Source organism: Salvelinus sp. IW2-2015, linkage group LG4q.2 (genome assembly GCF_002910315.2).
Source record: "Salvelinus sp. IW2-2015 linkage group LG4q.2, ASM291031v2, whole genome shotgun sequence".
In the NCBI taxonomy this organism is placed as follows: Eukaryota; Metazoa; Chordata; class Actinopteri; order Salmoniformes; family Salmonidae; genus Salvelinus; species Salvelinus sp. IW2-2015.
Genome location: NC_036843.1, coordinates 22,125,999 through 22,136,172, shown reverse-complemented (window position 1 = coordinate 22,136,172; position 10,174 = coordinate 22,125,999). Strand labels below are relative to the sequence as shown.

Here is a 10,174-nt window from a genome sequence, read left to right as displayed (position 1 = left end):
TGCTCTGTGTTATTTGGCTCTGTTGCTCTGTGTTATGGCTCTGTGTGGTCTGGCGTTATGGCTTTGTGTGCTCTGTGTTATGCTCTGTTGTGCTCTGTGTTATGGCTCTGTGTGCTCTGTGTTATGGCTCTGTGTGCTCTGCGTTATGGCTTTGTGTGCTCTGTGTTATGGCTCTGTGTTGCTCTGTGTTATGGCTCTGTGTGCTCTGCGTTATGGCTCTGTGTGCTCTTGCGTTATGGCTCTGTGTGCTCTGTTGTTATGGCTCTGTGTTATTGTGCTCTGTGTTATGGCTCTGCGGGCTCTGTGTTATGGCTCTGTGTCTCTTGTGTTATGCTCTGTGGCCTTGCTTTCAAACACAGAGCCCACAGAGCCATAACACAGAGCACACAGAGCCATAACGCAGAGCACACAGAGCACACAGAGCCATAACACAGAGCACACAGAGCCATAACGCAGAGCACACAGAGCCATAACACAGAGCACACAGAGCCATAACACAGAGCACACAGCTTAACAGCACAAGTGTTCCAGCAGGACCATTAAACAGGAGGACCAAACCAAGAGGCAAAGTCAACCAAACACACCATAGTCCTAAGAGCAACCGTAACCCATGCACCAAAAATATCTCAAGGTACATTAAAAGTACAGTATTACTGAATACTGATGATTCTGCCCTAACGGAGGTACAATAATCAGACACAACCCAACAAAGCTCAGTGCTTTCAGGGCCCCACCACACCTCCCCACTGTACTGCTGGGTGTCTCAGCCAAAGTCAACCTCCCCCTCACCTCCCCTCTCTCCAAACAAGATAAGAGTTATCACTGCACTGCCAACTATGTAGACTGTCTAATCACCTCAAAACGGTGTGAAGTGAACAGAGTAGGGGAAAATATTTAGCCAGTTATCCGCTACGACCAAACCCTTTCCTGAAAGGCAATGTTCTTATGGACAAAGTTATTATTCCTGATTATCATTATGAAATGATTAAAACAACCTCTAAAGTACATAAGTGAGTGGGAAAGCTTAAGAACAATAGAACCAAATAGTGAAGTCATTGCAATTCCCAGACTGTAGAAGAGACAACAAAAAAAGCAAGATGGATGGAGAGAGAACCCTTTTCAGAGAGAATCCTGTTTAGTCTCATGAGAACAACTGTAAGCTTTAGTCCAGTGATGTGTTTTAGTCATAAATAAACATAAAGCTGTGTACTTGCTGATTGACAAGCACCTTAGTGGTGTACGGTAGGTTGTATATAAGATGGTCTCACACACGGCGTGCCACCTTTGTGACAGAACAGCCTGAATTCTTCAGGGAGTCAGAAACGTTCCACAGGGATGTTGGTCCATGCTGACGTGATGGCATCACGCAGTAGATGCAGATTGGACGGCGGTACATTCATGCTGTGAACAGCTCGTTCCATCTCATCCCAAACATGCTCTATTGGGTTGAGGTCTGGGGACTGACCAGGTCTGGGGACTGACCAGGTCTGGGGACTGACCAGGTAGGTCTGGGGACTGACCAGGTAGGTCTGGGGACTGACCAGGTCTGGGGACTGACCAGGTCTGGGGACTGACCAGGTCTGGGGACTGACCAGGTCGGTCAAGTCAACTGAGCTCACTGTCATTTTCCAGGCCATGTTTTTCCACTCCTCAATTGTCCAGTGTTGGTGATCGGGTGCCCACTGGAGACGTTTCTTCTTGTTTTTAGCTGATAGGAGTGGAACCTGGTGCGGTCGTCAGCTGCAATAGCCTATCCGTGACAATGATCAATGAGTTGTGTGTTCTGAGATGCCGTTCTGCACACCACTGTTGTACTGCGCCGTTATTTGCCTGTTTGTGGCCCGCCTGTTAGCTTGCACGATTCTTGCCGTTCTCCTTTGACTTCTCTCATCAACGAGCTCTTTTATTCCACATGACGGCCGCTGACTGGATATTTTTTGTTTGACGCACCACTCTCTGTAAAACCTAAACACTGTCATGCGTGAAAAGCCCAGGAGGGCGGTCGTTTCTGACATACTGGATCCGGCCTGTCTGGCACCGACCAACGTTCCACACTCAAAGTCGCTTAGGTCACTTGATTTGCCCATTCTAACGTTCAATCGAACAGTAACTTAATGCCTTGATGCCTGTCTGCCTGATTTATATAGCAAGCCATGGCCACATGACTCACTGTCTGTAGGGTAAAGGGGAAAAGTGTACCTAATAAACTGGCCGGTTAGTGTATAACACACACACACACACACTGTAACTGTAGGAGGGCTGACTGCCACTTTTAAGATGAGAGGAGTGTATAACACACACACTGTAACTGTAGGAGGGCTGACTGCCNGAGTGTATAACACACACACTGTAACTGTAGGAGGGCTGACTGCCACTTTTAAGATGAGAAGAGTGTATAACACACACACTGCTGTGAGAGAGAGTGCCCGGCGCAAAGCCTTTTCCTCTGAGGCAGCGCTGGAATGAATCCTCTGAATTTATAGTCGAACTAATCTCAACAAGTGGCCTCTCTCACCGTACATATCCCTCTACACACACACACGCACGCACGCACGCACGCAAACACACACACACGCACACACACACACAGAGAGAGTCTAAAACTGTGACTGATAACCCTCCCACATGACCCGGCTAGTAAATAAAAGCAGTGGGTAAAACTGACAGCGACACTGTGGCACCTCGTTCCCCTCAGCTTCAGTGGCTGATTTAATAGGCCAGAGAGCAGAGAGAACCAATAAAGTGGCTATAACTCTTTGATTGACCCCACCATGACCACTGCATCACACACAGGTGAGAGAAGGCTGGAGGAGAACATTAGTCTTGCTGGGGAAAGAATTTCACTGTTAGTCTACACCCGTTATGACACTGTGACAATGAACCAACCAGAATACAACAGCCAGCCAGGCTCTGACCGAGCAGCTTGTGCCAAAACCAGACCACATTACTATTCACACAACAATGGCACTATGATCAATACAGTTTGTCCATCAGAGTATTATTAACAAAGGCCACATGCAGGGCTGTATGCCCACTGTAACAATGTCTTTGTCACAGCGATCACCAGCCAGTCACAGACCTGACACTGCAAATTTCACACATTGGATGCGTTCCAAATGGCACCCTATTCCCTAGTAGTGCATTACTTTTGACCAGGGCCCATAGGGCATACCCATAGGGCTCTGGTCAAAAGTAGTGGACTAAATAGGGAATAGGGTGCCATTTGGGACACAAACACATTGATTAGCCTTAGCCACATGGACAAAAGAGACACACATACTGTCTCAGTCTGTACTGTAGCTGTATAGACGAGATGGTCTGTACTGTAGCTGTATTAAGGAGATGGTCTGTACTGTAGCTGTATTGACGAGACGTTGTACTGTAGCTGTATTGCGAGACGGTCTGTATGTAGCTGTATTGACGAGACTGTCTGTACTGTAGCTGTATTAAGGAGATGGTCTGTACTGTAGCTGTATTAAGGAGATCGGTCTGTACTGTAGGTATTAAGGAGATGGTCTGTACTGTAGCTGTATTAAGGAGATGGTCTGTACTGTAGCTGTATTGACGAGACTGTCTGTACTGTAGCTGTATTAAGGAGATGGTCTGTACTGTAGCTGTATTGAGAGATGGTCTGTACTGTAGCTGTATTGAGAAGATGGTCTGTACTGTAGCTGTATTAAGGAGATGGACTGTACTGTAGCTGTTGAGAAGATGGTCTGTACTGTAGCTGTATTAAGGAGATGGACTGTACTGTAGCTGTATTGACGAGACGGTCTGTACTGTAGCTGTATTGACGAGATGTCTGTACTGTAGCTGTATTGACGAGATGGTCTGTACTGTAGCTGATTTGACGAGACAGACTGTACTGTAGCTGATTAAGGAGATGGTCTGTACTGTAGCTGTATTAAGGAGATGGTCTGTACTGTAGCTGTATTAAGGAGATGGTCTGTACTGTAGCTGTATTAGGAGATGGTTGTACTGTAGCTGTATTGAGAAGATGTCTGTACTGTAGCTGTATTGAGAGACTGTCTGTACTGTAGCTGTATTAAGGAGATGGTCTGTACTGTAGCTGTATTGAGGAGATGGTCTGTACTGTAGCTGTATTAAGGAGATGGTCTGTACTGTAGCTGTATTAAGGAGATGGTCTGTACTGTAGCTGTATTGACGAGACGGTCTGTACTGTAGCTGTATTGAGAGACTGTCTGTACTGTAGCTGTATTGAGGAGACGGTCTGTACTGTAGCTGTATTGAACGAGACTGTCTGTACTGTAGCTGTATTAAGGAGATGGTCTGTACTGTAGCTGTATTGACGAGACGGTCTGTACTGTAGCTGTATTGACGAGACTGTCTGTACTGTAGCTGTATTAAGGATACTGTCTGTACTGTAGCTGTATTGAGAAGATGGTCTGTACTGTAGCTGTATTGTCAGACTGTCTGTATGTAGCTGTATAAGGAGATGGTCTGTACTGTAGCTGTATTGACGAGACGGTATGTACTGTAGCTGTATTGACGAGACGGTCTGTACTGTAGCTGTATTGACGAGACTGTCTGTACTGTAGCTGTATTAAGGAGATGGTCTGTACTGTAGCTGTATTGAGGAGATGGTCTGTACTGTAGCTGTATTAAGGAGATGGTCTGTACTGTAGCTGTTGACGAGACTGTCTGTACTGTAGCTGTATTGAGGAAATGGTCTGTACTGTAGCTGTATTAAGGAGATGGTCTGTACTGTAGCTGTTTGAGGAGATGGTCTGTACTGTAGCTGTATTGAGAAGATGGTCTTACTGTAGCTGTATTGAGGAGATGGTCTGTACTGTAGCTGTATGAGAGATGGTCTGTACTGTAGCTGTATTGAGGAGATGGTCTGTACTGTAGCTGTATTAAGGAGATGGTCTGTACTGTAGCTGTATTGACGAGACGTCTGTACTGTAGCTGTATTAAGGAGATGGTCTGTACTGTAGCTGTATTGAGGAGATGGTCTGTACTGTAGCTGTATTGAAGAGACTGTCTGTACTGTAGCTGTATTAGGAGACTGTCTGTACTGTAGCTGTATTGATGAGACAGCTGTACTGTAGCTGTATGGAGGAGATGGTCTGTACTGTAGCTGTATTAAGGAGATGGTCTGTCTGTAGCTGTATTGAGAAGATGGTCTGTACTGTAGCTGTATTGTCGAGACTGTCTGTATGTAGCTGTTTAAGGAGATGGTCTGTACTGTAGCTGTATTGACGAGACGGTCTGTACTGTAGCGTATTAAGGAGATGGTCTGTACTGAGCTGTATTGACAAGACGGTCTGTACTGTAGCTGTATTAAGGAGATGGTCTGTACTGTAGCTGTATTGACGAGACGGTCTGTACTGTAGCTGTATTAAGGAGATGGTCTGTACTGTAGCTGTATTGAGGAGTGGTCTGTACTGTAGCTGTATTGAGGAGATGGTTGTACTGTAGCTGTATTGAGGAGATGGTCTGTACTGTAGCTGTATTGAGAAGATGGTCTGTACTGTAGCTGTATTGAGAAGATGGTCTGTACTGTAGCTGTATTGAGAATATGGTCTGTATTGTAGCTGTATTAAGGAGATGGTTCTGTACTGTAGCTGTATTAAGGAGATGGTCTGTACTGTAGCTGTATTAAGGAGATGGTCTGTCTGTAGCTTGTATTGAGGAGACAGACTGTACTGTAGCTGATTTGATGAGATGTGATGTATGTCCAGCCAACTGTCCTTCCTGTAAGAGTATCATCTGGGCCACAGAGTTTATCATCTGGTGAAAACAGGGGTTGAGGGAGTAGGGAGTAGTGGAAAGATAGGCTAGAGGTAATTTAGAAGGAGTGAGTGGAGAGCAGTGGATAGCGATAAGTGCATATCTAAGATAAGATAAAGACTCGGTTTATAGGGAGGATCCATTAGCAGACTGTGTCCTTTCAACTTTTCAACACAGCTAGATTACTATGAAGTTAAACACAGCTTGTCTAAAAGTTGAATACAGTTTGACTACTATGAGGCCTGGCGTGGGTCCTACTTAACATGTCAACATATGGACAGTTTGCAGAGCTCAGGCAGTGCACTGTAACAGAAAACTGTAAATTATACGCTCATTTGGGGAATTATCAACAGTAAAATACTCTGAAACGTTTTACTGCTGCATACTGTAAATTATGGTGCATTGTGGGAAAATGTTGTGGGCGTGGAAAGAATTGCTGTAGTTCCAATGGTACTGGAATTTTGGGAGAGCCAAAAACCTTTTGACCACTAGTGGGTGCATGGTATTGTTGTTTCTTGCTCATTAACATATTTTGAGGCGTGCCTTGTAAGAGGATATATTTGTTGCACCCATGAGTGAGATTGTTGTACCAACTTAACTCATAAGTGGTTAATGTACTGTAATGTGTAAACACTTGACCTAGCAGCACACCTGCTCTCACCAATCCCTTGTAATTACAGTAAAATACTGTAAAATACAAACCCCTCCCCTCAATGAACCCATTCAATCATTCATTTATTCAGATTATGGTAGCAATTTGTTTTTTTTTACAGTATAATATAATAAATTTTACGGTGTGGTACTGGGTGTCATTACACAGTACTTGCTTTGATACTGTATGTATATTACAGTCAGTGTACTGTAATATGAAATACAGAATTTGACTCACCACCGAGCTGCCTGTAAGCTACTGTCAAATTCATGTTTTTTAAAATAAAAACCACGGTGTGGTTCCCACCGTGAAGCATGGAGGAGGTGTGATGGTGTGGGAGTGCTTTGCAGGTGACAGTCTGTGATTTATTTAGAATTCAAGGCACACTTAACCAGCATGGCTACCACAGCATTCTGCAGAGATACGCCATCCCATCTGGTTTGCGCTTAGTGGGACTATAATTTGTTTTTCAACAGGACAATGACCCAAAACACATCTAATTGAGATGGTTTGGGATGAGTTGGACCGCAGAGTGAAGGATAAGCAGCCAACAAGTGCTTAGCATATGTGGGAACTCCTTCAAGACTTTTGGAAAAGCATTCCAGGTGAAGCTGGTTGAGAGAATGCCAAGCGTGTGCAAAGCTGTCATCAAGGCAAAGGGTGGCTACTTTGAAGAATCTCAAATATAAAATATATTTTTATTTGTTTTTGGTTACTACATGATTCCATATGTGTTATTTCATAGTTGTGATGTCTTCACTTTTATTCTACAATGTAGAAAATAATAAAAATAAAGAAAAACCCTGGAATGAGTAGGTGTGTCCGAACTTTTGACTAGTACTGTACCTTGGTGGTCAGGGTGTGTGGAGAGGGGTGAGGGTGGGAACCCACTGGAAATACCCACATCCACATATCTCTACATCTCTTATCTACCACTCAACACTAACAGCAGCAGTAATGTAAACTTCCTCTGAACCCAGTCAGCCACCATGTTATTACTATGTAACAGGGCATGACAGAAAGGCCTGGTTCACCTTCCAAGGAGGTGTTTATGTATAGCATACTAGCTGACCATGAACCGATAAATAAGCATTTGTCACATTTTACATTAGGTTGCACATGAGTCTCTTGTGATATGACATACGATACAGTGCAAGGTGTGGTTATGGGTGCACAGATTAGATTGAAATGCAGACCACATTCAAAGGTGGGAGGGACATTGTTTTAAGACTGTCTGGTTTTGGGGTGATAGGTCCTTATCGGACTCTCCATGTCTCCTTGTGGACCATTAACAGGTCAGGAGGTCATGATGGCCTGGGCATGTTCCAAACTGGCCTGACTCCTTCCTGATAAGACTGCTTTTATCATGATGTCACTGGGACACTCTGATGTCAGAGGTGTGAGTTAAGGGCATCAGTGTGACAAGTGGGGTTCTATAATTCTAGGCTGTGTCCCAGATGGCTCACTATATAGTGCCCTACAAGACTCAAAAGTACCCCTAATGTATGTTTTTTGGGCAGGACTTCAGTTCAAACCAATTCTATCACACACGTACAAGTAACTTGTGTTCTTGGCTATTTGCATATTAAACTCTCATTCACTTTCTCTACTCACACAGCCAGCTAGGGCAGATTTCAGAATGGCTAATATCTGTAGGCTATACATTTAATACATCTGCATTAAAGGACAGCACTAGGCCCCCTACCAACCAGTCACACATTGGAGTCCTATATATCAAACTAAATATGTAGCCTATAAAATGAAGATTCCCATCATCTTCAATAATAAGGTGCACTGCACAAGTTGGGGGTCTTGTTGCACTCTGTAGGGAAACTCACCCACACATATTCTATAATGCATAGGATTTTATGTCTTTCTATGGACTCACCATGCAGTTCATTAGGGATGCTCCTGTGGATGTGTGACACCTGCGACAGGTCGTCCATAGACCTCCGCAGGGACGCTATCTTCCCCTCGGCCGGCGTGTGTATGTGGTTGTGGTCAGGACTACCGGCACTGCCGGTGCTGGAGGTACTACTCCCGTCCCCGACGTCCCTAATGGTTCTGGTGCCCCCGTTCAGGTTGGTCAGGCTGGACTGGGAGTCTATAGAGCTCCGTGACCCGGTTCCGTTCCTCTCCTCCTCCAGCATCAGAATGATCTCCTTCAGTTCCAGATTCTCCCGCATCACAGAGTCCTGGTTGGCTTCCAGATCCTTCAGCTTCTGATGGTACACCTCGACATCCTGCCACATCGATCCGGCGGTGTAGCGGCCGAAGTGTTGCCACTCCCGGGACAGCATCTTGCCCTTCTGCCTGTCGTCGTCCAGGAAACAGCAGAGCTCCCGGAGCTCGTGGTTGTCGTCCTGTAGCTTCTGGTTGATCTCCTTGAGGCTGCGGATCTCGTGAAGGTGGACCTGTAGTCTCCGGTTCACGTCTTTCATCATGTTCCCGTGATCCACCATTAAGTTCATTTTCTCGTTATCCGTTCTCCGTAGCCTCCTGATGAGCTCATCTTTTCCGAGCCTAGAGAGCTCCTCGTCCGTGAGTTTGCTCAAGTCATCCAGCAACGGTCCGTCTGGGGCATTTCTGTCCATGTTCCCCTCCTGGTGTTGCGCTGCTACGTGGGTTCGATTGCACTCTAAAGTGTCCGGATCTATAGGATGTCTAAACGGAGGCTAAACAGTGACTTTGTAAAGAAAAGAAAATCCATGATAGATGAAGTTATTCCAATGCGACATGAAGGAAGGATAACGATGAATTCAACAGGCCAGGAATCTGTAGCCTAATAAAAACAAAACGCGTTGGAGCTAAGCAAGTGACCCAAATAGGCAGACAAGTAAGCAGGTAGGCACTAGATAATCCCCTTGTAAAATTCAGCAAAATCGCAAAAAGCATATTTTGGTTTTCATTCCGATAACTGCTCTCAGAGTGGAGTTTGGAGAGACACCGTGCCCGCTTTTACGCACCGGACAGACCGGGAGAGAAGTGGTTCTCTTTGGACATCTGATTCGCCGAATTATTTGAAAGGATCTCCCACAGCAAGCACTGCATCAACTCGCAATGTCAGAGCTTTTGTGTCCACAGCGCAGGTTTGCTTTCAGCCAGGCAATATTCATTCAAAAGACAGAAATGTTCACGCTAACAAGCGCAGACGAGCTCATAATGCAATTCCTCCTTTACAAGCAAGGCCGACATGCACTAAAGTGACAGTATTCTGATCAAATGATGTCCTCAATCAAGGCAGCAAGGTTGGAATCAGACTTCGTTGAATTCGCCCTCTGATCTCAGCATCCTGTCAGCTTCAAGCTTGACGCAACCAACTCAAGAAGATTTGTTCGGGCGACCAATCAGGGACTAGTAGAAACCAGTAACCTAGTAGTTGGAGCAGGTAGATAAAAGGAGAGCCTTGTAGTTTGACTCCACTGTTCAGTCTTCTTAAAGGGCCAGCTGGCAGATTTCACGAGGGGAACATCTCTCATTTGAGTTTCAGAAAGTAAACTGAAGTGCATTTGTTCGTAAACAAAAAATTAGTGGGCCTATTTGGAATGCAAATAAATACGAGGCCATTGGCCTATTGCCCATCATTTTTTGGATAATAAAAAACCCCGAATGAAATACTCTTTAGGCTACTGGCTAATAATAGAGTTATAACAGAGTAGCCTATGCCTAACTTTGTATGATACTATGATATGTTATGGAATGTGACAAATGGGAGTCTAATTAACAAATACAAATAGTATATTGTAGAACAATTATTAGCTATGGCTG

The 10,174-nt window shown here is 44.9% G+C and overlaps 1 protein-coding gene across 3 annotated transcripts in view; it reads right to left on the bottom strand.

The window, feature by feature from the left end:
* The window catches only part of LOC111963482 (coiled-coil domain-containing protein 85C-A-like), an 85,527-nt gene extending 75,751 nt beyond the window's left edge, over positions 1 to 9,776 (bottom strand). For all 3 annotated transcript variants that reach the window (XM_023986953.2, XM_023986954.2, XM_023986955.2), the window contains exon 1: positions 8,295 to 9,776. In XM_023986953.2, the coding sequence (XP_023842721.1) occupies positions 8,295 to 9,000 (706 nt within the window). In that variant the 5' untranslated portion in view covers positions 9,001 to 9,776. The remainder of the gene's footprint in view (positions 1 to 8,294) is intronic.
* Between the last annotated feature and the right edge of the window lie 398 nt (positions 9,777 to 10,174).